The sequence below is a fragment of the Thalassophryne amazonica genome, chromosome 4 (assembly GCF_902500255.1).
Source record: "Thalassophryne amazonica chromosome 4, fThaAma1.1, whole genome shotgun sequence".
Taxonomy (NCBI): domain Eukaryota; kingdom Metazoa; phylum Chordata; class Actinopteri; order Batrachoidiformes; family Batrachoididae; genus Thalassophryne; species Thalassophryne amazonica.
The window spans coordinates 57,468,338-57,495,924 of record NC_047106.1 but is presented as its reverse complement, the minus strand read 5'-3'; the positions used below and the strand labels follow the sequence as shown (position 1 = coordinate 57,495,924).

Sequence of the window (27,587 nt, the reverse complement as noted above, 5' to 3'; positions counted from 1 at the left end):
TATTTCTCACAATGTCCCAACTTCATTGGAATTGGGGTTGTAGATTTAACATGACATATTCCAAATTTTCAGTATTTTTCATCTGCAGCAACAAAATAATTGCAATTAAGCATTTCTGTTTGGAGACCATAGGATTATTTTAGCATGAACTTTGAAAGGTCCTTGTATTTTTTTTAATGTCTTTAAAATGGCAGATGAATATTTTTTTGTTTTCTCACTCCAAACTAGTGTAAGAAATCTTTTCAATGTAATCTGAGTCAGTAGGTAAGAAATGATGAGAAAACATGATCCACATAAAATCAGTTTATACATCATACCCTAGATCATGTATTTTAATCCAACTTCAAATCCATTTTCTAAACTACTAAAAACAGCAGCTTGGTCACTAAAGTTGCTTACAACAGCAACTTACAGCACATATTCAAATATCAAAACCTTCACCGTGGGGAAACTCCTCCAGCAGTATTACTACAAATTATCCAAGTATAAAACAAAATATAGATAAAATGTCATGAAAAACAACAGTCTTGAACAAGATCATTCTCAAAGGACATGGCCTCTGTATACCGAGCCCAGTTTGATTCAACCCTTTAAAAAATATTGCCATCTAGTGGCCTTAGAAAAGAACAGCAAAGACTTCATGAGAAATTATATAGCCAGCAGTACCTGTGTGATTTTTTTTTTTAGCCAATACTGACTCTATCACAAGTAATACAAGAAAAAAAAAAAGATGCAACAATGGTCCACATCCAAATGCAGTATTATTTACAGAAGATTCTTCATCAAAACAACTTTTGCACAGTCACTGAGGATCACAGGATTTAAACGATCTTGCGGCTACATCTCCAGCTCTCAGATTATCCAGCAAATCCTTCCCAGGTGGTTCGAGGAAGGAGTTCCATGCTGTGTGTTCTCTTAATTATAAAGACAGCTGTCCTAATGAGCTGCTACCTGGGCTCCTTCTTGATATTTATTACGTTCTTTATTTTTACTGAGTATCATCTGAGCTGGAGGAGCTGGGCAGCAGAACACATTCCTGTCTTCTGCTCCTTTTCCGCCTCCTCTTAGCAAGTCGAAGTCTCCTTCGGATTACATCTGTAAGATACACAAATGCATACAAACACACACTATTATTATACAACACTTACATTTTTTAAAAACCATACGGCCAAATAATGGCAACGCCAAGACCCAATGTTCTTCTCATAGTTGAGGCTTTTGAATCATCACCATTTTGATTGCATGTTTGTATGAATTTAATGCCTCAATTAAAGCGAGTGTATATGAATTACTGTCATCTAGGACTGTCATCGATGTCGTCACAATCAGCATATTTACTCACAACCGTTTTCAGATATGATAGCGACAGAAGTGATCGCATATCGATACGTTTACACAGTGATTTTGTTTTGGCTTATTGTGCAGTTAGCCTCAACATTCATCCCAAGCTGTCCCACACAGAGTGCTGCTTCAGGCGCCGCTTCTTCTCCAACTTGGAACCACGCTGCCAGCTCACTGGTAGCATGTCAGCCACATCCAGCAGGTCGGGGTTCACGGAGCTCTCCTCCTATGGGCACAGAGCCGAACACACGCAGGCTTCTCATTGGCCTGTGGTGGGTGCCTGCTCATGCTTGGTTGCATTGCATGCAGTCAGGGCCGGCCCAAGCCTTTATGGGGCCTTAAGCAGAATTTCATTTGGGGGCCCCCCTACCATCACCTCAGCACCAGATGCCTCATTATTCCATAGGCTACACTGTTGTGTGTGTAACATACCCACAATCATTAGCGTTATTTGTAATTATCTTACATCATACAGGTGTCATTCTTGTTTTTAACCTTAAAGGGGTAGCAAACTCATGAATATGTTTTAATTAACTTCTACATACAGAGTGATGTATAAGTATGGCTCATTAATTTAACTATTTGAAAGTAACATCAGCAGGCAGGAGACTGCATTTATAGTAAACACGTTAAATAGTTTAATTTCTTTCAGATGTGCAATGGTGTGCAAAATGTTCAATATCCAAATACAAAATAGAATCAAATGACATTCACATTATCTTACAGAAAAATAAAGTTGTAATCAAAATTAATACAATACTTAAATAATCTCCAAAATGAACATAGAAATCCACAACATAACAGCAATCTGTGTGCATAGCAATGCACAAACATTGCATTGGGGGCCCATTGCTTTAACTTTGGCCTGCAAACCATTGAGAGCTGAGCTACTTTTCCCCACCTTTTGCACCAAATTAATCTGAGGAGTTGATCTGCCCTGCTGTTTAACTCTAAGTTTTTCTTCGTAAGGAAGACTATCAAATGGCTTCGCCAAAATCCGGTCCACAACATTCAAATTGTCTGCCATTATGTGCGGCTTGCTACCTAGGTAGCTCACTAGCTGGGACTGGTGCGAGGCTAGTGTGAATTGTGTCCGCCTGTGAGTGCTTTGTGACTAGGGTTGCCAACCGTCCCTTGAAAAACGGAACCGTCCCTTATTTGGAAATAAAAGTGTGCGTTCCGTATTGACCTGAAACGGGACGCAGTTTGTCCCGTATTTCTGTGAGAATCAAAAAGTCTGTAAAATGTCAATGGAATTGACTGGCGCTTTATATGGAAACTTACGGTAAATTTGATCCCAGCCTCTCTCCTGCTTTTCACCAATGAGCTGACAGACATGAGTTGACAATACAGAATCACTCTTATCTCATTGGTCGAGGGACATCCGCTCGCAAGAAGATACCGACCTCATGAGCCGACGACGGTCGCTGGACGACAATAACAAAGCGCAGCATGACTGATATCTATACAGACACCGACACTGCAGATATGCCTACGGACAGCAATGTCTGTAACGTCGTTACTACGCCTCCTAAAAAAAACAAACAAAAAAGAATACAAAAATACAGGGAGAATGAGAAAAGGAAAATGGCTGGGTGGAAAAGGTGCGCGACAACAGTATTGTTTACTTTTCAGACTTTATTTTTTGCACTTTTTATTACACTAAATGTGTAAATGTGCACTGTTACATTGTTTTGGATGATGCAAATTTTCAATTGTTTTTTTGTTAATTTATACAATTTTAAGTTAAGCAGTAGCACTACAGAGAGATTTATTTTTAAATAATTTTTTTTAATTTTATGCTTTGAAGCAGGACAGAATGCTCATATTGAAATTGTGAGTGAAAATTTATTTTGCACTAAAAATAAATTGCTAAATAATAATTTGTTTTCCACGTGTTCATATCAGAACAAATGCATGTATGCATCTACTTAAATTCAGGGTCAAGTCAACAGTCAAATGGTTAAAAATCATTTCACACAGACGCTGGGAAGGGTGAAGGCAATGGTCGGTCGGCCCTGGCGGTGAGGTGTCCCTTATTTATTTTTCAGAGAGTTGGCAACCCTATTTGTGACGGTGGAGCTCAGCAGCACCCGCTGCTCGGTAGGGACAGAAACTGCGACAGAAGTCAGAAAGAGTGATAGAAGTCAGTGTCCAAACGCAAGCAGCTACAAAAAACAACAAAAAAAAAAAACACCAGAAATAGAAGCTCGATTTGTCGGTAGTCATTTTAACAAAGAAAATACCACTACGAGGATTAGGAAAGTCTCCGGTTCAACTCAGAACAAAATGAGAATGCTGCCACGGATGTTTACACCAAAAGATCGCTGATTCGCTCATTTCGCTGTCAATCAAAAAGGGATTCAGCCTCAGACAGATCATCCAATCATCATGCAGAAGTTGAACGTCCGGCCCAGCAGAGGCCAGCCCACTACCCCATAGACCCCCAGACACGCTGAGCGTCCGATGGGTGGGACAAACCAGCATTTATCCAATGACTCGTCTCGTTTCGCTGCATGCTTTGTGTCGCTACACTGTTTAAAGCACTGTGAAGCTGCGGGTTTGAGTGAGAGGAAAGCCGCGTTGTTACCACTGATAAGAAGCTGATTCTGAACAAACGTTGAGCGCGTTGTAGCGCATATTTAGTCAATGACATGTACACACAACAGTATATATTTGATCACTTATTTTTTGACATTTTAGGGGAAGCTGAGCTTCCCTTGCAGTCTTAGAGCAATCGCCTCTGACTTTAAGACACCTAAAGCACTTTACACTAAACGAACGGAGCATTTCGCAAATAATGACAACAAAAATTGTAATATTGGACATGCAAACCTACCTTCGTCTTGTTGTTTTTTCCTCGTCTTCCAACTTCTTTTTTCTTTTCTCCGCTCCAGAGGGATAATTTCTTTTCTGAGACATGACTTGCACTCACTTCATTCCTCACATTAGTCACCGATCACCTGACCCAAGCGGTGCATGTAAATTTGCCCAACGGTGGCAGCAGCCAACAGGAGGCATCAATTAACCTAGTATTGGTATTTTGTCAAAATGAATTTATTTTTTTCGGGTGTAATACAATTTCGTTTAAATTATTCAATATTATTTTAATTTCATGTATATATTTACTTTTTTAATCACAACGTCTCGGTGCTCTCGGGGCCCCCTGGTGGCGTGGAGGCCCTAAGCGACCTTGGGCCGGCTCTGCATGCAGTGGACAAAGTCTGTTTTGTCCAAAGGAGCCCCACGTGACTCCAGGTTTAGTTACATATAACAGCTACTGATGGGCAACAGTAATAGACAATATGCTGACATAATGATGACAGTCCTAGTGTCATCTAGCGGTGAGGTTATGCACTGGCAACCTGGATGATAATGGTTCCCTTCACGTTTTTGCTTCTTTGGTGACGGGGTTCATGCTCCGTCTTCTGTTGTGATAATATGTATAATCCCCTATTTCACAAAAATGAGGGTTCTCAAACTTCCTGCACTGGTAACCCGTAGACAGTGTATAGGGGAGCAACCACTGCTTCATCTATGTTTTTGTTTTTTTTCCTTCAAGTATAAGATGGTGCTGGAACAGGGCAGCCTCCATGCAGATAAGAAGGGCTCATTCTGAAACATGCATCGATTCACTGCACCAGATAATTATACACTAACGAACAGATGGTTATAACTGCTGTGTTCCATTCCTGCTGAGACACACCCCTAAATCCTACACACGGTAGCTTTAACTGTGGTCTATTTATCAAAACATCTTAATGATTTTAGAGCAACACATCCATGATTCATGACTTAAGTAAGACCAAATGAAGGTGTTTTTTTAATATACCATGATCATACACACAAGTAATGTGTGAGCGTGTGTTGTTAACAGGTATTAAAGAAGGCAGCATTGCTGTGTATATAATTCCGTGTCGGTCACATGTGAGAGTGCAGCCCACCTACCTGCCACGCTGTCGTAGTCCTGCCGTGGGTCGTGCCAATAAAGGCTGGGCATGGTCCTCCAGTTGCGGTACAGACGTGTGTGAAGCACCGATAAGGCCAGCAGAACCAGCAGGAAGCCCAGTGCCACTGCTGCCCACACGGCCTCATCTGTCTTCTGGGTCCTCGATAAAATGTTACTGCCAACAGAAGCCTGGACCTCGGCTCCTGAGCTTGGTTCACATTTACAATGCTCGCCTGCATCACAAGCGTAGCAGTTCTGCCCGTTCTGAAGGTAGCTGTCAGGCTGTGGGTTTGGGTGCTGTTCTGGATTGGCTGGAAACTCAGACTGAGGTTTGAGGACAGAGTTAAAGCCGATATTTTTGTTGTGAGGGTGTGTAGTACTCTGTGGCTCCTTATGGTCCACCTCCCTCTCTTTGACGTCTACAACATCATTGTCCTTCATCTGGTTTGGTTTGCTGACGTCTGGATTTCTCGAACTGGGCTGCAGTGCTTCAGTCTGTGACTCCAGACTAGACTCACTGCCATCAGCTGACATATTGAACAGTAATCCAGATGTGGGAAAAACATTCATATTTTGGCTCTTAGGATGAGCAGCAGAGGAGGTTTTTGTGGTCTTCCTCTCTATAAGTGCATGTTGTGATGGAACCATTCTGCTATTGTTCTGTTTGGGTACAGCTCTCCTCCGTCTGATTTTACCTTCCTCTTTAAAGTTTCTTTCCTTCATTCTGGAGTCAAACGTTTCTCTCTTACTCTCAGTTGGGAGAGATGAGATGATCTGCTGACAGCACTGCCTCACGGGCTCCTGAAGATTAACGGTAACAGTCACTTTATACATCCAAATAATTCAATTCAATTCAATTCAATTTTATTTATATAGCGCCAAATCACCACAAACAGTTGCCCCAAGGCGCTTTATATTGTAAGGCAAGGCCATACAATAATTACGTAAAAACCCCAACGGTCAAAACGACCCCCTGTGAGCAAGCACTTGGCGACAGTGGGAAGGAAAAACTCCCTTTTAACAGGAAGAAACCTCCAGCAGAACCAGGCTCAGGGAGGGGCAGTCTTCTGCTGGGACTGGTTGGGGCTGAGGGAGAGAACCAGGAAAAAGACATGCTGTGGAGGGGAGCAGAGATCAATCACTAATGATTAAATGCAGAGTGGTGCATACAGAGCAAAAAGAGAAAGAAACACTCAGTGCATTATGGGAACCCCCCAGCAGTCTAAGTCTATAGCAGCATAACTAAGGGATGGTTCAGGGTCACCTGATCCAGCCCTACCTATAAGCTTTAGTAAAAAGGAAAGTTTTAAGCCTAATCTTAAAAGTAGAGAGGGTGTCTGTCTCCCTGATCTGAATTGGGAGCTGGTTCCACAGGAGAGGAGCCTGAAAGCTGAAGGCTCTGCCTCCCATTCTACTCTTACAAACCCTAGGAACTACAAGTAAGCCTGCAGTCTGAGAGCAAAGCGCTCTATTGGGGTGATATGGTACTATGAGGTCCCTAAGATAAGAAGGGACCTGATTATTCAAAATCTTATAAGTATCAATCAATCAATCAACTTTTTTCTTGTATAGTGCCAAATCACAACAAACAGTTGCCCCAAGGCGCTCCACATTGCAAGGCAAGGCCATACAATAATTATGAAACACAGTCTACGTCTAAAGCAACATAACCAAGGGATGGTCCAGGGTCACCCGATCCAGCCCTAACTATAAGCCTTAGCGAAAAGGAAAGTTTTAAGCCTAATCTTAAAAGTAGAGAGGGTATCTGTCTCCCTGATCTGAATTGGGAGCTGGTTCCACAGGAGAGGAGCCTGAAAGCTGAAGGCTCTGCCTCCCATTCTACTCTTACAAACCCTAGGAACTACAAGTAAGCCCGCAGTCTGAGAGCGAAGCGCTCTAATGGGGTAATATGGTACTACGAGGTCCCTAAGATAAGATGGGACCTGATTATTCAAAACCTTATAAGTAAGAAGAAGAATTTTAAATTCTATTCTAGCATTAACAGGAAGCCAATGAAGGGAGGCCAACACGGGTGAGATATGCTCTCTCCTGCTAGTCCCCGTCAGTATTCTAGCTGCAGCATTCTGAACCAACTGAAGGCTTTTTAGGGAACTTTTAGGACAACCTGATAATAATGAATTACAATAGTCCAGCCTAGAGGAAATAAATGCATGAATTAGTTTTTCAGCATCACTCTGAGACAAGACCTTTCTGATTTTAGAGATATTGCGTAAATGCAAAAAGGCAGTCCTACATATTTGTTTAATATGCGCTTTGAATGACATATCCTGATCAAAAATGCTGGTTTTATTTCAGACAATACAATGTGACAGATAAATCATGTAAACTAACTGAATTAGGAGACTGTCACATTTCCAAACCTTCATTTTTGGTTTGTGTTGTTCTGCTGACCAGGTTAACAGCAGGTTGTATTTCCTCTTCTGGCTCACAGTGCTGGATTTCTTTCCTGTGGGTGTTGCAGCCTTGAGCCAGTCACAGACATCTGAAGAGGCCACGCTGGAAATTTCCAGGGTGCAACCCCAGGACACTAACACCACAGGCTGAATGAAGGAAAAAAACAAACAAACAAACAATACAAAACACAGTAGCCCATGAAAAGCTTCTCTTCTAAAGGCTAAACACCAACACAATGGCATTAAAGACACCATCATCAGTCAAGATCACAAAACCTCCAATAATGTAATGTTACTCATGAAGTTCAAGTTGGCATGGGGGGGGGGGGGGGGGGGGGGACACAAAAATGAAAACAGAAAAAGGCATTATATTGTTCAAAATTGGGTTTACTTATTTTTTTTAAAGTTAAATGTGGTTGGGGTTTATAGTTAAAAATCCTCAGAGGCCCACAATTACTGGACTCTCTCTATGAAGACACCATCTTCATATCAATGAAAAGTAAGCAGGTCTGAAACAGCTCATTTAACATGGGTTTCCAACATTGTCTGTACAACAGGCACAAAACTGCCAGCAGCTCTTTTCCCATTTTAAATTCTTTTAGTGTTAAGGGTTGGTATTAAGTGTAGGCAGTGGTGGGCACAGCTAACCAAAAAGTTAGCGTCGATAACTGGTAATCAGCTAACTGACAAATTATCTTTTTTAACACTAAACCGATAAAATGTCTAAAAACTTATCGGAAGCTACAGATAACTTTCAATTTTGCCCCCCATATGCTCTCAGCTACTAAGAAGGTGATTTTGAGTTTAAACACCGCCAAAGCTTCTAATAGAACCAACAGCAATCACAAACCCAAACAGCCAATGAGCCTGCACTTCGTGCGCTCTGCCCCCTGCTGTAGGAAAGCGTCATTTATCTTGGCAGGTGTTTACAAATAAATGTGCTTTTGTAAAATATGCAGTTTTTCCTCAATGAGCGAGTACACCACTATCTGTATCTGTTCAACCATCTAAATTATCTGTATCTGTACTCGTAGTGGGCGTGGCCTAAACGGGAAGCGAGAGTGGTTTAACCCAAAATGGCTGGGGCTTTAATCAGTACATTATTAAGTCTGAAATTGATATGGATTGATCAGAAGTTGCTATTGATTGTTTATTTGAAAACTATTTACAGAACAGCCTCAAAATTGAGATTTAAATCAATGTTTTGATCAAAAAGTAAGAGAACTATTTACACAAGTTTTATGAACTCAAAACATGAATATTCTTAAGTGTATGAATGAATATTTACAGAACAGCCTCAGAATTGAGATTCAATGTTTTTGATCACAATAGTAAATTAACTGTTTATAGAACAAGTTTTTTTTTTTTATAAACCCAGAACATGAATATGTTTTTGATCACAATAGTAAAGGAACTATTTTACAGAACAAGTTTTTTATAAACTCAGAACATGAATATTCTTAACTGTATGAATGAATAACAGAACAGCCTCAGAATTGAGTATGTATGAACAAGAGTTGTCATACTCAACACAACTTCCTTTTTTAAATTTTATGATCAAACTGTGAATTTTTTTTACAATTATTTATTTGTTTTTACTACCTAACGTTCTCGGCATTTTTTCCCAACAAAGTTAAACAATATTGATTAAGGTGTGTGTGTGTGTGCATGACTGAGTGACTGTGTGAGAGGGAGAGAGAGAGAGGTTGTTAGACTGACCAATTTCTTTTTATGAACTGCAGTGATAAAGTGTCAGATACTGCATGCAGCCACATTCAATAAAAATATTAATATAGGCTAATTTGTGTGTTCAGCTATATGTGTGTACGTGTGTAAGTGGTCTGTAAGACTATTTATTTTTTAATGATCTGTGTGAACTTGGCGAGTCATGCAAACATCCAGTGATGGCAAACAGGGAAATAATTTTCATCATCTAAATTTAATAAATCAATTCAATAAATCATCTAAAATTATCGGACCAAAACTTATTGGAAGATAATTGGTCCGATGATGGTTTTCAAAGTTATCTGAACAGCTAATCCGATAATGAAAACATTATCTTTGATAATTAGTGGAACTGTGCCCACCACTGAGTGTAGGGTACCTCAAGGTTCTCTTCAATGTACCATCTTAGGTTAGCCACCAAATACATTTTCACTGTTATGCTGATTATCTACAGAGTATATGCCTGTTTATGTGGGTAATATCTTTAATATTGCCAAATTGGAGGGTTATCTGACCGCATTATACATAGTGAGTAATAGAGGTGTTAGATCTCAGCTGTGCAGCCCAAAAGTGGCAGGGAAACGTTCTGGAACACAGAGATATTTAGGTAATATGTTCATTTTATTAATTCTCCTAATCATGGATATTGTTAATGGGATCCATCTATCAATGGAGTAAGTATGATTTTTTTCTACTTCTCTAACTCTCTCTTTGCATAGCTTTGCATGAATTTATATGTTCAGTTAGCTGTTTTTCAGCTAGCTTTATATACATTTAACTGTTTTCATAGTGATAAATACATTTTTAGATTCATATAGTGTTATTTTAAGTACATTTTAGATTGCTAGCTTTATATTCATTTAGCTAGTCACATAGCTTTGCATGAATTTATGTTCAGTTAGCTGTTTTTCAGTTAGCTTTATATACACTTAACTGTTTTCATAGTAATAAATACATTTTTAGATTCAGATAGTGTTATTTTACGTTAATTTTACAATTTTACTTTGTTAGCTTTATATCCATTTAGCTATTGCTTTGCATGAAATTATGTTCATAGTGATAAATACATTTTTAGATTCAGATAGTGTGATTTTAAGTACATTTTAGATTGCTAGCTTTATATTCATTTAACAATTTGCATATCTTTGCATTAATTTATGTTCAGTTACCTGTTTTTCAGTTACTTTCAGATTCAGTTAGCTTTATACACACTTATCTGTTTTCATACTGATAAAGGTTTCGACTGTGATTGTTTTAAATGCATTTAGATTTGGTTAGCTTTATATTCCCTCAGCCCCAACCAGTCCCAGCAGAAGACTGCCCCTCCCTGAGCCTGGTTCTGCTGGAGGTTTCTTCCTGTTAAAAGGGAGTTTTTCCTTCCCACTGTCGCCAAGTGCTTGCTCACAGGGGGGTCATTTTGACTGTTGGGGTTTTTCTGTAATTGTTGTATGGCTCTTGCCTTACAATATAAAGCGCCTTGGGGCGACTGTTGTGACTTGGCGCTATATAAATAAACAAATAAATTTGATTTGATTTGATATTCCGTTTGTTAGCTTACAAGCTATAGTTACGTTGCGCTAGATGAATTGTTTTCGGTTTAGATTGAGTCTGATTTATTTTCAGTCAGTTTTAGATTGTTTCAGGTAGGTTTTCCTGGAGCTGCACTCACTTTGGTTTTTGATTAGGTTGGCTTTGTGTTTTTGTTGTTGTTTTACAACACAGATATTGTTTATTCAAGTATGGCAGTGGTAAGTCCATGACCTATACGGGATCTAGGCGCTCCCGCCATCACGAGCCTCCCAGCTGACTGGGTTATAGCAGTGGGTAGATGGGACTCATTAGCCCTGTTAAGGCGGTCCACCTAGGGGAAGGAAAACCCTGATGTTAAACCCCCAACGTGGGTTACTGCCCCCGTGCCTCCAAGGAAGGTTCTTTAGCCAGAGGCTAGGAGAAGGTCACTCTGATGTAAAACCTACAGCCTGGTGGTCGCCACAGCCGTCTCAGCTTGTCTGTGCCACTGTGGAGTGCCACCTTGCCTAAAGAGTGGAATTGGTGTGCGCGAGCTGATCCCCACTTTAAGCAATGAGCGCAGGCGGGAAGGAAAGCCCTGCAGTGATGGGAAAAGGCGAAAACAGCAGGTGCATGATGGCACTGGGAGCTGCAGTCTCGATCCTGCATGCAGGCGGCTCAGGAGCTTTGGTCGTTTGATTGCTGACCCGAAACAACAGCATCATCCGGCAGGGCCCTGGGTGACCAAGCAGCCCTGTTTAGGGATAGCCCTGCTTGCTCCACATGGAGACAGACCTAGAAAAGGTGGTCTAAACATGGCTTGTCTCACTAGACCCGGTTGGCTCACCGCTGCCAACGGGCATCACTACAGGCGGTGCGAAAAGAAAAACAAAGAACCTGAAAATTGCGTGCTGGAATGTACGCATAATGATGGACTCAGACAATAGTGATCGTCTTCGAAGACGCTCAGCCTTAGTCGCCAAAGAGCTACCAAGGCTTGACATAGACACTGCTGCACTCAGCGAGGTGCGCTTTGCAGACCAAGGGTCACTCACCCTTGGAAGGCACAGGATACACACTGTTCTGGTCAGGGAAGGCTAAAGAAGATCGTCGACTCTCAGGGGTCGGGTTCATGATTAAGAGCGCCATAGCACATAGGTTACACAGTTTGCCAGTTGGACATTCTGACCGACTCATGTCACTCCGGCTCCCCATCAACAACAAGGATTTTGCCACTATTGTTAGTGTGTATGCCCCAACCATGCAGGCTGACATCGGAGTTAAGGAGGCTTTCTATAGCGATCTGCACAACCTTCTACAGCGCGTCGACACCCAGGACAAGCTCCTCATCATGGGAGATTTCAACGCCAGAGTGGGCCGCAACTCTGATGTATGGAAGGACGTGCTAGGGAAACATGGCATAGGCAACTGTAACGACAATGGCCGCCTGCTGCTGGAGTTCTGCTCTGCACATGACTTGTCGATCACCAACAGCCTGTTCCAACAGAAAGAGAGATTCAAAGCAACCTGGAGACACCCACGCTCCAAACACTGGCACCTTCTGGACTACGTTCTGATGCGACAGCGTGATAGAAGAGACGTACTACATACCAGGGTGATGCCTAGCGTGGATTGCTATACGGATCATCGCTTGGTCCGTTCCAAGACTGCTTTCACTTTCAAACCCCCTCCTAAGAAGAAAGGCCCCAAGTTTAAGAAGCTACAAGACATAGACACAAAAATGGAGTTCCAGGCCAAACAAGAGGAGAGACTGGGTGGAGAAGAAGGCCTGCCTGATCACCCTGAACAACAGTGGATGAGATTAAAGACCATCCTTCAGGAGACGGCAGCAGAAGTAGTGGGCTTCTCAGCCAGGAAAAATAAAGACTGGTTTGAAGAGTCTGATGCACAGATCCAGGAACTCCTAGAAAAGAAACGTGCATGCCACAAGACTCTTTTAGCTAAACCTGATGACCACTCTGCCAAGACAGCTTACAGAAATGCCTGCTCCACACTGCAAAGCAAGCTCCGCATACTGCAGAACGACTGGTGGCTAGCTTTTGCGGAGAAGACACAACAACATGCCGATCTCGGAGACATGCACTCCTTTTATGAAGCCCTTAAGACCATCCATGGGTCAGCACATCAAGTGCAAGCACCCCTGCGCTCCTCAGACGGCTCCACCCTTCTGACGGACAAGGAAACCATTATGCAGCGTTGGTCAGAACACTTTGAAAACCTCTTCATGACAAACGCACTATGCAAGAGTCATCAATCGAGAAGATTCCCCAGGTGGAGGTGAAATGGGAACTTGATGACCCCCCCCCAACACTTGAAGAGATCCGAATGACCACCACGCAGCTGAATCCAGGGAACTCTCCTGGCACAGATGGCATCCCAGCAGAGGTGTACCAAAATGGAGGTGAGGCAGTCTTCGACAAGCTTCAGATTCTCTTCTCCAGTTGCCGGGAAAAGGAAATGGTTCCACATGACCTTTGGGATGCGGTCATTGTCTCCCTGTACAAGAACAAGGGCGACAAGTCCGACTGTTCTAATTACCGGGGCATCACTCTCCTCTCAATAGCAGGTAAGATTTTGGCTCGAGTGCTGCTCAACAGCCTTACCCCTACCATAGCGCATGAAAATACTCCCGAGAGTCAGTGCGGATTTCGGGCCAACAGGGGAACCACCGACATGATCTTCATCCTGAGACAGATCCAGGAGAAGTGTAGAGAACAGAACATGGCCCTTTATGCAGCCTTCATAGACCTAACCAAGGCTTTGGACACGGTCAGTCGTGAGGGTTTGTGGAAGATTCTTGCATGCTTTGGAGGGCAGCCAAGGCATGCAAGAATCTGCCCTCCATGGCTCATCCTAATGGCTGCCCTAATGGCTGCCCTCCAAAGCTCCTCACCATCATCCACCAGCTGCATGAAGGCCAGATGGGACAAGTGAAGTACAACGGGACTCTGTCCGGCAGCTTCCCCATCTCAAATGGCGTCAAACAAGGTTGCATCCTCGCGCCCACTCTGTTCTCCATCTTCTTCAGCATGATGCTTCGTGAGGCCAAAGACGACTTGACAGACGGCATCTATATCCGCTTCAGAACCGACAGAAGTCTGTTTAACTTGCGGCGCCTTCTGTCCCACACTAAGATCACAGAACAGCTAATCATGGAGCTGCTCTTCGCAGATGACTGCGCCCTCGTCGCCCATATGGAGCAAGCCTTGCAGCACATTGTCAACTGTTTTGCTGAAGCAGCAAGAGCCTTCGGCCTCACCATCAGCCTGAGAAAGACAGAAGTGCTATATCAACCAGTCCCCCATACAGCATATACCCCACCCCAAATCAACATCGAGGGTACCAGCCTGAATGCAGTAGAGCACTTCACGTATCTCGGTAGTGTTATCTCAAACGACGCATCTGTTGCCAAGGACCTAGACAGTCGCCTTGCCAAGGTCAGCAGTTCTTTTGGTGGACTCTCAAAGAAAGTCTGGCAGAATCATGCACTGCGCCTTTCCACAAAAGAGCAGGTCTACAGAGCCATTGTGGTCCCTACCCTCCTGTATAGAGCTGAAACCTGGGTTCTGTATCGCCAGCAGATCAGATTACTGGAATGCTTTCATCAGCGTTGTCTCCGAAACACCTTCGGGATCAAGTGGCAGGACTACGTCTCAAATGAGGACATCCTTACCAGAGCCAAATTGACCAGCATGGAGTCTATTATACTCAAACAACAACTTCGTTGGGCAGGTCACGTAGCCAGGATGGATGATACACGCATGCCGAAATTAATTCTCTTTGGCGAGCTCAAGGAAGGGAGATGAAACCAAGGGGCCCCCAAAAAGCGCTATAAGGACCAGCTGAAGAAACAGCTCTCCCTTGCAGGCATTCAGCATCAGTTATGGCAGCATCTAGCTACAGATAGACTCAGCTGGCATTCCAGCATCAAATCCGCCAGCCTGAAGTTTGAGGCAGAAAGAAGTGAGGCCTCACGCCAGAAGCGTCAAAGACAGAAAGAGCGGGCAGCAGCACAAGTCCAGCCTACTCAAGTGTTCATTTGCCCCGATTGTAACAGGTCTTGTGCATCCCGCATCAGACTTTTCAGCCACCAGAGGGCTTGTAGAAAATAAACTAAAAAAAAAAAAAAAAAAAAAAAAAGGCCTTCCCACTATCCTCGCAAGCGAGGAAACTACCAACAACTGACCGCAGTGAAAAACTGGATGCCTTCTTGTCAGTTCTGATTGCTGTTAATGATTGTGTTCTGTTCCAAAGCAGTATAATTTGTCAAAATTATTTGATCCAGATTTTAGGACAGCTTGATTCACACAATGCACATAGGTTAGGAAACATCAAACAGTCTGTGTGCTTCTTACACTGTGTGCTGCTATACAATGCTGATGGAACCTCAATTTCCCAAGGAATCAATAAAGTTATATCTAATCAAATCTAATCTAGAATGGTTTCTCGGTTAAGATGTCTGAAATGTTTACATTATCAGCTAACAGTAGTGTGGTGACACTACAAATGTCTGTTTGCACACTGTGTCTATTGTGACACAGTACTAGCACCTACTGCTGGATGGTACAAAAGTGGGGAAAAAAAGCTGTTTTCTTGTAATATAACAGTTCTTGGTTGATGTGTTGCTCACTTGCGTAACTAGCTTGATCCTGTTAATTGGAACTCTGAATGTTGGGAAAATGGTCTAGTTCCAAAAATGGGGTTAAAATACTTTTTTTTTTTTTTTTACCACAAATAATGAAATTAATTTCATCATTTGTGACAATAAAAAAATAGTAATCAAGATCTGGCACTGATCCAGAATAGTGGATCACTGCGTATTCAAATGTTACAGTAAAAGTTAGCCACTGTCAAGCCAATGTAAACATATCAATTACACATTAGCATTGATTTTACAGCATTGCTGGTATTGCCGTTATGATAATATTTCTAGAACAATTCAGACACGTTCAACAAGTTATTTCAAAGGTTCTCGATCTTGCTCTTGTTTTCCATTTCTTCTTTCTGTAACCATCCCAACCGGCTATTTTTAATTGTGGTCATACCAATCAAGAGCTGACGTACTGAAACGACACACCTGATTTAACTGGGTACATGTAACTACAGCGGGCAGTGAAGGAAAATACTTAGTGCCTGAAGAACAGAACTGAGTCCCACTGTTGCATAACACCGAACATGAAAATTTTGCCAGAATAGAACACGGCAAACGTGGAAACATTAAAAACCAGGGAGCTTTGATGTTGTAATGAATTAGCCCCACAGAAGGATCACATTAAGATGTGTCCATAACATAGGGAGATTGAACTTAAGAGGATAATGGCTGAAATGAAGAAAAAAAAAAAATGTAATTGTCTTTGAAGAATTATGCCTGGTTGAGCCACTGAGTTTCAAGGGAGAACAAAGGATCCTGGACACCACTGATAATTACAACATAATGAGCTTAGCACAAAATTAAAATTCTCAAAAGGAACGTACGTGTGCGCATGCAAATCAGTACAACCTGAACACCTAAAATGTCATTTATGTAAACCTTAAATTGTTTATGTAATGCATACACATATCTATCTATCTATCTATCTATATATATATATATATATATATATATATATATATATATATATATATATACACACACACGTTTATATTCACAAATAAAACAAATCGTGTGTTGGTCTTACTCTGGTTTTATTGAGCTGTGGGTGTGATGTAAGGATGTAGTCAGACAGACAGGAGCGTGCAAGAGCTGACAGGACAAGCCGCTCACGGAGCGGAGCACAGGGATGGTACAGCAAAACTGTAGCTCCATGCTGGAAAATGTACAAAATATAATAAGCAAATTATAAATAACTGCATTAACATGAATTTCAAAAATAGGGCCCCTTCACAGTTAGCACAAATGAACATGAGCCAAGCCGAATGAGGCGGAATGTAAAAAAACAACAACAAAACAAAACAAAAAATCAGAGAGGGAATAAGAATTGCGGAGAACAGTCATCCGAATACCCAGACTGCCCCGACTGATTTGTCCACACATGTGGCGGGCACGTGGGTGGTGGCTGTGTGTGTGGTGGGCATGTGTATAAACCCCGGCCCGATCTGAACGGCAGTAAGGATCCAAAGAGTCATATCCAAAAGCTCCGATTCGTCAGGGATCTTCCACACAGAACAGTCAGCCGTTCCAAAGGTGATTACTAACTTTTTACAATATATCTGTCAAATGATACATATTACAGCTGGGACAGGCCCTTCAGCTGAGCATGATGGTCCGCCGCTCAGAGACGTGCTGACGCGGTTCACAGCCATCTGACTGAGCTGTTACAGTCATGATAACAATACTACAGATAGAACTTCTAAACCATAAGGTGGACTGACAATATATCTGTGCGTATATGATGTGTATTAGAGCTGTGACAGGCCATTCAGCTGCGTGCGCTGATCCATGACTGTGTGACGCATATGGACTCATTGTGACACACAGTCTTTTCAGTACTGCGCAATGTTCACGTCTGCTTCTTAAAATGACTGCGTGCTAATGACATTGGACATTACAATATTTCCTTTGCGCACCCTGAACGGGATGCACAGGGGTGCAGTCCGGTACATGCTGGCAGGATTAGACGTGCCTGACCATGACAACTTTCCCTCAAACACAATCAGACTGTTTCAAATGCTGTTTTGACAACATGCGAATATTTAGAATGCAGTCGGATTGCAGTTAAAGAGTCCACCTCGACTGTTTTGAACATGAGCTAAACATTCGAGCCGGCCACACTGTCAAATTTTCATTCAGATAGCATTCGGGCTCATTCAGCCTCTAGTGTGACGGGGGTATACGTGTTCCAAGAGCTTCCACATTACTACTGAGAAGGCACACCAAGAAGCAAGAGCTGGATTAAAACCTGTTGCATCTACTGTTATGTCATCTGTGAAGATTGCTCACTGACCTGTACTGTCAGTATATCTGTTCACTGTGACTTACTCTATGTGGTACTGTTCTCACACTTATCCTCACATTTCCCAGAAAGGTTTGATACCCACCACCCTTTTATGAAGGTTCTTCCTAAACTCAGCTGAAGAGTTTTTGCTCCTTCTGGAGGAGCAAAGCTTGTGATCTGAAAACACAAGCAAGAGCTACACTTTTGCAGGCCATGGCGGGCACTCGTGAAGACATACAGTGGGGAAAATAAGTATTTGATCCCCTGTCAGTTTTGCAGGTTTTCCCACCTACATAGAATGGAGAGGTCTGTAATTTTTATCGTAGGTACACTTCAACTGTGAGAGACAGAATAAAAAAACAAACAAAATCACATTGTATGATTTTTAAATAATTAATTTGCATTTTATTGCATGAAATAAGTATTTGATCCCCTAGAAAAACAGCTTAACAACTGGTACAGAAACATTTGTCTGCCATTACAGAGGTCAGACGTTTCCTGTAGTTCTTGACCAAGTTTACACACACTGCAACAGGGATTTTGGTCCACTCCTCCATACAGATCTTCTCCAAATCTTTCAGGTTTGGAGTTTCAGCTCCCTCCAATGATTTTCTGTTGAGTTCAGGTCTGGAGATTGGCCAGGCCACTCCAGGACCTTGAAATGCTTCTTACAGAGCCCCTCCTTAGTTGCCCTGGCTGTGTGTTTGGGGTCATTGTCATGCTGGAAGACACAGCCATGACCCATCTTCAATGCTCTTACTGAAGGAAGGAGGTTGTTTGTCAAAATCTCGCACTACATGACCCCATCCATCCTCCCTTCAATACAGTGCAGTCGTCCTGTTCCCTTTGCAGAAGAGCAACCCCAGAGTATGATGTTTCCACCCCCATGCTTCACGGTTGGGATGGTTTTCTTGGGGTTGTTCTTATCCTCTAAACATGGTAAGTGGAGTTGATTCCAAAAAAGGTCTATTCTGGTCTCATCTGACCACATGACCTTCTCCCATGCCTCCTCTGGATCATCCAGATGGTCACTGGTGAACTTCAAACAGACCTGGACATGTGCTGGCTTGAGCAGGGGGACCTTGGTGCCCTGCAGGATTTTAAACCATGACAGCATCATGTGTTACTAATGTAATCTTTGTGACTGTGGTCCCAGCTCTCTTCAGGTCATTGACTAGGTCCTCCTATGTAGTTCTGAGCTTTCTCAGAATCATCCTTACCCCACAAAGTGAGATCTTGCATGGAATCCCAGACCGAGGGAGACTGACAGTCATCTTGTGTTTCTTCCACTTTCTAATAAATAATTATAACCATTGGTGTCTTCTACCAAGCTGCTTGCCTGTTGTCCTATAGTCCATCCCGGCCTTGTGCAGGTCTACAGTTTTGTACATGGGGTCAAATACTTATCTTCCCCACTAAGTCCAGAAGTATGTCAACACTTCTGCCTGGTTATTTCCAAAATGCCTAGTCAGGGAAAATATATAGTGTGATGTTGATGTCAGCGCTCTGTCCTGAGAGGAACCAGTGAATGGATCAATAAAATGTTCCCCTGCTGTTGTCCAACTGTTCATTCTGGCATTCTGCTTGGTCAAAAGTCCAGCAAGTGGAGAACGGACCTACACAATAAGCACAGTTCCATGTCTGGAAGAAATAGAGAGTGCTCTTTCTTTCTGAGTCCCTCCTCTCTCACTGTCTTAGGGAGGTGTCGCAACGGAGCTGTTTGAGTGAGGAAACAAAACTTCATGCTTCCAGAGTACCAAACTGCTCAATTGCAGAATACGGTATTTGTCTGTAAAGCAAGAAAAAAAAAAAAAAAAAAAAAACTTCTTCTCAGCGCAGAACTCCATGGAATGTGACATCATCTGTCCATTAGCGCCCCAACTCCACGGATGACTGACGTACTCCCCCCCCCCCCCCCCCAAAAAAAAAAAATACTTAAATATGTAACTAATCCTTTTGCTCTGTCCATCATAGTGTGACTGGGCCATTATTCTTGATCTTGGAGTCTGCTCTCTGATGCCATTTCATGCTGTAAGCAGGACTGCTGATTAGTTAAGGGAGCAAGATCAAAAGTCAGCATCCACCCTTTCAACCTGATTCCTTTGATCTCATTTACAGGATCAAAGCCAGAGAGATGGATACACAGTGACAAAAAGCTTCTTGGCAGTGCTGAAAGATCAGAATCAAAGTTTAGCAATCAGGACCCTGATTTATCAGACTGTATCCAGAAAAGGTTCTAAACATTGTTGTATGAACAAAATATGTGTGAAAATTCACACATTCACATTAGCAAGAATCAACTAAATCCTACATGTTCAAAAGCACATGCTTGTGCATGTTCATGGTCATTTGCATTCTGAAACGCCATCAATTAAGAATTATGAAAAAGAGTGAAGAAAATCAACTTTTATGAAACGGAGCTCGAGGTGTTTGTGTGTGTTCACAGCAAAGAGATGAAAAGTATGAAAAATAAATGTGCCAGTGGTGACGATGTGTCCACTGCTCATTTTGAAGGCCACCACTGGTACCAATCATTCACTTATAGTGTCATTCTGTTTCTTAATTTAGACACCAAAATCACTTATGGACATAATTTTAACAAGCTGTAAGAAGCATCAATATGCTCAGGTAGCATAAAACTTTACAAATAAGAAAACAGACAATTATTTGTCTGTACTTCCCCAACCCTCAGAATCCTTTGCGGTCCTGTGGTGTCACCGGGTCTTCATTCATTCTTCATTAAGATAAAAGCTTTCCACATGAATTTTGAGCAGAGAACATAATGAGTCCATTTTTAATACAACCCCTGGCAAAAATTATGGAATCACCGGCCTCAGAGGATGTTCATTCAGTTGTTTAATTTTGTAGAAAAAAAAGCAGATCACAGACATGACACAAAACTAAAGTCATTTCAAATGGCAACTTTCTGGCTTTAAGAAACACTATAAGAAATCAAGAAAAAAAGATTGTGGCAGTCAGTAACGGTTACTTTTTTAGACCAAGCAGAGGAAAAAAAATATGGAATCACTCAATTCTGAGGAACAAATTATGGAATCACCCTGTAAATTTTCATCCCCCAAATTAACACCTGCATCAAATCAGATCTGCTCATTGACACTGACCCTATGTGTCTTTTTGCAAGGAATGTTTTTGCAGTTTTTGCTCTATGGCAAGATGCCTTATCATCTTGAAAAATGATTTCATCATCCCCAAACATCCTTTCAATTGTCCAAAATATCAACATAAACTTGTGCATTTATTGATGATGTAATGACAGCCATCTCCCCAGTGCCTTTACCTGACATGCAGCCCCATATCATCAATGACTGTGGAAATTTACATGTTCTCTTCAGGCAGTCATCTTTATAAATCTCATTGGAAAGGCACCAAACAAAAGTTCCAGCATCATCACCTTGCCCAATGGAGATTCGAGATTCATCACTGAATATGACTTTCATCCAGTCATCCACAGTCCACAATTGCTTTTCCTTAGCCCATTGTAACCTTGTTTTTTTCTGTTTAGGTGTTAATGATGCCTTTCGTTTAGCTTTTCTGTATGTAAATCCCATTTCCTTTAGGCGGTTTCTTACAGTTCGGTCACAGACGTTGACTCCAGTTTCCTCCCATTCTTTCCTCATTTGTTTTGTTGTACATTTTTCGATTTTTGAGACATATTGCTTTAAGTTTTCTGTCTTGACGCTTTGTCTTCCTTGGTCTACCAGTATGTTTGCCTTTAACAACCTTCCCATGTTGTTTGTATTTGGTCCAGAGTTTAGACACAGCTGACTGTGAACAACCAACATCTTTTGCAACATTGCGTGATGATTTACTCTCTTTTAAGAGTTTGATAATCCTCTCCTTTGTTTCAATTGACATCTCTCATGTTGGAGCCATGATTCATGTCAGTCCACTTGGTGCAACAGCTCTCCAAGGTGTGTTCACTCCTTTTTAGATGCAGACTAACGAGCAGATCTGATATGATGCAAGTGTTAGTTTTGGGGCTGAAAATTTATAGGGTGATTCCATAATTTTTTCCTCAGAATTGAGTGATTCCATATTTTTTTCCTCTGCTTGGTCTAAAAAAGTAACCGTTACTGACTGCCACAATCTTTTTTTCTTGATTTCTTATAGTGTTTCTTAAAGCCAGAAAGTTGCCATTTAAAATGACTTTAGTTTTGTGTCATGTCTGTGATCTGCTTTTTTTCTACAAAATTAAACAACTGAATGAACATCCTCCGAGGCCGGTGATTCCATAATTTTTGCCAGGGGTTGTATAATATTGCAGGAGGGAATCTGTTTTCTTTAAGCAATTTGTAAAATTCAGTTCATTTGTGTCTTGCAGTAGCAGGTGAAGATGAAAGTGCTTGTTGATGGTGAAAAGCTGTTTAGTTCACCCAGGTGTCTTTTGTAGGTTTTGTAACCAATGAGCCTGCACGTCTGTTTCTATCTCAGCATAGTTACCAACTTTGTAACTACTAATTTGAGGAAATAAAGAATGTGTGTAGATGATTTTGATTACTCCTGCAGTTCCCCTGTTCTACCACTAGATGCTGTGTGTACACACAGTCAGAGCTGCATGTATATTTAGACACTTTTCTATGTCCAAGTTGATAAATTCCACACTTTCTGTAGAAATGTTTATATGCGTGATTTAACCACAAATCTGTGCATACGAACACTTGATAAAGGAGGCACCAGGATCACAGGTCAGCAATCACAAATGTGAGCGATCAGGATTAAAGGTCAGCAGTCAGGATGCAAGACTGTTGAATAAGAGATCAATGTAACAACGCTTTCAAAATTAAAAAGAAAGACAAGATTGGGCAATTGGACATTGAGTAATTGAAAACAAGGCCTTGACATGTACTCTGACATTAGCCAAATCTCAGTCAATGATTCTCCAAAAATTGCTGCACATCCAGCTTTCAAATTTTGGATTCTGACAGATTCTGACAGTTGAGGACCAGTGAAACTCATAATTTGTGCCATGTTGCATATTTGAACAGTAATTTAATGGTATTCATTTAAGATGGCACAATGGAACATGTCTGAGCTTGTTTAGGCAGCCACATCGAAGGTAGGCCCTTTTGTTTGCATGAGATTTGTGAAGTCTTGTTACCAATTGCAGTACCCTGTTAGTCACTAAGACGACTGTTACTTGTGATCAATTCTGTCCAAAATGGAATTACTTCATCCTTGACTAACACAACACTTCTACCATGTTTAATCCAGATAGATTACAGACTGTTGAGTTAGACTGTCACAATCTTGAGTTTGACCTTCCAAGGTAAAAGCTCATGTGACCAAGAAAAAGGTGGCATGACTTCATCTTACTGTTTAATAACAACCATAAATGTATCTTTAACCAGTTCCTTGGATATATCCCCAATTTGGGCAAAATTTTGACTGTGGCACATAAACTTGAATATTAACCCATTTTTCTCAAAATCAAATCACATGCACTTGGCTGACATTTATTCCACCAGGTTAGGCCCAAATCTGATAAAAAATTGTCTGTATTTTGTACACACAAGACGAAAACAACATCCCAGCATATGCTACTGCATGTGGGTGCAAAAAGGAGAATGGCAAATGTAAACTAAGTACTACTGAAACCTGGTATCATTATGCGCTCTGGGTGACCTTCAACTTGACATGCTGATACATTGATCTGCATGTTTTTTTGTTATGATTTATATTAATTCAAGAGTAAAACACTCTGTTAGAAATATTGTATTTTTATAATGCAAAACAGATCTTTTTTCTTCTTCTTTTGTAATTTCAGCACCTGAAAATACAGAAGTTCATGGACCACTGATCCAAGTACACAACATTATTCTGCATAAAACATGAACTGAATGATCATATGAATGAAAGCTGACTGTACAATAAATCTCCAAATGTATCAACCTTCACTGGCAATACCTTTCTGTACTTGGCAAACAAACACTGTAACCCGTTGATGTGCCAGCAGAGGCATTACAAAAAGAAGGCTGATTTGTGACTTACATGCAAGTTGTTCAGCCACCGTTGAGGAGGGCAGTAAAAATACTCGCCACTCTCAGCCTGCACTGGTCTGTATGCTCCACTACAACACACACAAAAATACAGTATATAATGCTGTGACTAACTCAGTTACTAAGTGCACACCTGTCCAGTCTTACCTGCTGGGAATAACGTGGCTGTAGGAAATAGGTTTGTCCATGCATATCCGCCTGGCTGGCTGCAGTGCAAAGAAATGTCATTGGGTAAGGTGTTATCTCCCTGTACCTAGTTTAACTAGTTTAATAAGGATGTGATGGTTGAGAGATTAAAGCAGTAGCCTTGAGTGTGTTCAAATCCTTGTCAGACTGGAAAATCTGGATTGCTCCAACTTGCTCCCAGAGTGCAGTTGAGCACCTTGCACAGCAGCACTCAGACATCAGCGTGTGAGTGAATGGATGAATGTGAGGAATCACTGTAAAGCGCAAAGACCATCTGTTTCAGATGGAAAAGTGCTACAGAAATGCAGTCCATTTACAATTTAACTTTATACAAACACTCCTCAAATAGCAAGGTAGAGGCTGTTCAGTTCTCTCCAAATGACACTGCTAACAACTATGACAAGTCCAGTTCCTGCCTGAAATATCGACTAAGCTGCTCTAAGTGCTAGATAAAAATATAAATTGTATTTTGCGTATTTATTTTCTTATAGATATGTCTGCCACTTGCTGGACAGTTACTGGATGGATTACGGATGAATGTTAAGAAATTCTGGTCAAATCTGTAAAAACGTAACTGTTAGAATGGCCTAAGTAGTGGATCACCCCGCTGAGACTGGTCTGCTTGAGGTTTCTTCCTCATTGTCATCAGAGGGAGTTTTTCCTTACCACTGTCACCTGTGTGCTTGCTTAGGAGGGTTGGTAAAGTTAGACCTTACTCTTGTGAAGTGCCTTGAGGCACCATTGTGATTTGGTGCTGTGAACCAATTCACTGGATTATGGAAAAATAGTGTAGTTTGTCTGTTCCCTGCTGAACTCTTGGCATGTTGTGTACTCATCGATACACTCTGTCCATCAGCACACACATCCACGTGAGCATCACCTCACAACTCTAGGGAGGAACACAATGCCCAGTATGTAGGCAAATATGCAATAAAACACAAAACAGAACAGAAAAGTAAAACTTAAAAGAATGACAATGTTTTGGTCTTAAAAGAACAAATGATGATGGATAGACTCAGACAGTGGTTAATTTCAATGCACCAACTTTGACTTGCTTTTGTAAGATACCACAGAACTGTTTCCCACCTGCTAAACACTGGCACCTGCTAGATGGTTCAGGAATGTGTACCCATATCAATATGAAATTCATACTAGAAGGCAACAGTCCACACATGGTCTACACATGCAGTAGCACATAGAAGATCATACAGAAAATGGAATGCGAAAGAAAAGAATATCCATGAAACAGAACATTTCAGACAACTACAACATACATACAATCTACACCAAGATAGTCTCTAGATCCATCGTAACCTTCAAAAGGATAAACGGCAGAAAAACAATTAAGGGACACAACCCTAGACTACAACATTTTAACATATAATGTGGACAAAAATAAAATAAGTGATTTTCACTGACTTCAAGCAAGCAACTAAAAAATGGGTAAACTTTGAAGTTTGATGTAACACTGGCTGCTATCAATTTGAGTTTAGATTTTAATAAATTATCATGTTTTAGTATTTGGAGGGACAAAGGTTGGAGAAAACTCAATAAAGATAAAAGATGCTGAAGTAAAGTGCTTGGTAGTGTTTACTCACCTCAGGATGATACACTGTGTAAACACTTGGAAGGCTCTGAACAAAGAGGAAAGAGTGAATACTGATTAAACCTCTGGCTGCCCAAGAGACTGCTGAGCAAACGGCTAAACGTATTAGTCAGCCTTTGATATCACAAACAACCCAAGTTGTTAAAAGAGCTAATCCAGAGCAAATGATTTACACAGCTAGTAGTGGCATAAGTGCAGGGCTTATTATAATGTCTTCTCTGTGATTGTCTTTATTTTCCAAAAATTCACTGTATCTCAGCAAACCACACCCATATGCACTAGATAGGCTCAGCCGATAATAAAGTAGTAGACAGGCTTACCAGTGCTATGGAAAAGGACTGAAAGTTTTAAGAGAAGGCAAGAAGTTGCACTGTGTGTGTTTGTAGATTCAGAGAAACCCTATGGCAGGGTGCCAAGAAGAGTTATGGTATTGTATGAGGAAGTCTGGAGTGACAAAGAAGTATGTGAGGGTGGTGCAAGATATGCACAGGCACAGTATGACAGCAGTGAGATGCACAGTATGAATGACAGATACAGTCAGGGTGGAGGTGGGATCACGTCAAGGATCAGGTTTCAATTCTATTGTTTTATTTGTCAAAAACAAGTCTCTCAGCATTGGTTCCATACAGATGTTTGACTAATTGATTGAAAGTTTTATTTTGGACATGAAAAACAAATAAAGAATAAACAAACATAGAAAAGCAACAAATCTAAAAAATAAAAAAAAGACAAAACAAGAGAAGAACGTGAACATAATATGTCCAAAAGGGAGAAGGAAGAGGCAAGAAGCATATTCAAACCTACCTGTTGTCCTATCTAAGTCCTTTTCTTAATCATCAGTTGATTTCAAAACACTGTTTTAAACAAATTAGCAACTACATGTATGTAAATACCTACTAACATCTCATGATTATACATATGTGCATTATACTTAGACAAAAAAAGAAAAATAAATAAATGTAAGCAACTAGTGACCATCAAAGCCCTTCATCCTCCCTGTACCCTATGAAAAACCATGTTTTTACAGTGCCATTTCAAAGCAACATAAGATATTATTCAAAAGTTGTTAAATCAATTGAATTATTTTTTTTATTTCAATTCAATTTATTTTCATTTATATAACACCAACCTTACCAACCTGTTTTTCCTGGAGATGCTGCAAATCTCTTTAGGAGTTACAGGGATGGATTAGGAATGAACATATGAGAGGGACAGCAGATGTAGGACAGTTTGGAGACAAAGTCAGAGAGGCAAGACTAAGATGGTTTTAACATGTATAGAGGAGGGACCCAATGTTTATAGGGAGAAGGATACTGAGGATGGAGCCACGGGCCAAAGAGGAGGTTTGGTGAGAATGTGATGAGGGAGGACATGCTGGTGGTTGGTGTGACAGAGGAAGATGCAGAGGACAGGATGAGACAGAGAGATGACCTGCTGTAGTGACTCAGGAGCAGCCAGAAGAAGATGTAACTGACAATACAAGCATTTAGAGTTGATTTCAAGTGTGTCTCACTCCTTAAATGTCTCTCGGGCATGCCACAATCTAAAAGAGTAACCCTGCCCAAATGTGAATAGTGTGTGAAGTGAGCAAGACGTTCATGCTAATTATGAGTTACAATCATCAGTGGCTGTGCATACAATAATAATTATCTGTTGCTTCAACAGTCACCGCTTCATGGTAGAGGCAGAGAAGGCTTCTGATAAAGAACACAAAATATAGTGTTTTCACACTATAATCTCCAAACCCACAAGAATCTCATAGCTCTACACGGTTACCTGATAAGATTCTGGTCCAGAAAATTTTGGACAGTCCCAATAAACGGTATCCACAGGTAGATCCCTCTCCAACAACAACTGTTACAGACACAGATAAACATGAAAAGA

General features: G+C 41.2%; 1 protein-coding gene across 3 annotated transcripts; it reads right to left on the bottom strand.

Annotated features, from left to right (window-relative positions):
- Positions 1 to 201: 201 nt before the first annotated feature.
- tp53i13 (tumor protein p53 inducible protein 13) lies at positions 202 to 27,587 on the bottom strand. 3 transcript variants are annotated; one of them, XM_034167930.1, is made up of 8 exons: positions 27,480 to 27,587; positions 25,696 to 25,731; positions 24,059 to 24,117; positions 23,904 to 23,982; positions 16,638 to 16,766; positions 7,672 to 7,851; positions 5,290 to 6,091; positions 202 to 1,095 (listed from the first exon to the last, which is right to left on the bottom strand). In XM_034167930.1, the coding sequence occupies exons 3-8, from the start codon at positions 24,097 to 24,099 to the stop codon at positions 989 to 991; spliced, it is 1,338 nt and encodes a 445-aa protein (XP_034023821.1). In that variant the 5' UTR covers positions 24,100 to 24,117; positions 25,696 to 25,731; positions 27,480 to 27,587; the 3' UTR covers positions 202 to 988. The 3 variants fall into 3 exon arrangements, with proteins under 3 accessions (XP_034023821.1, XP_034023823.1, XP_034023822.1); XM_034167932.1 differs by lacking the exon at positions 16,638 to 16,766; XM_034167931.1 differs by lacking the exon at positions 23,904 to 23,982.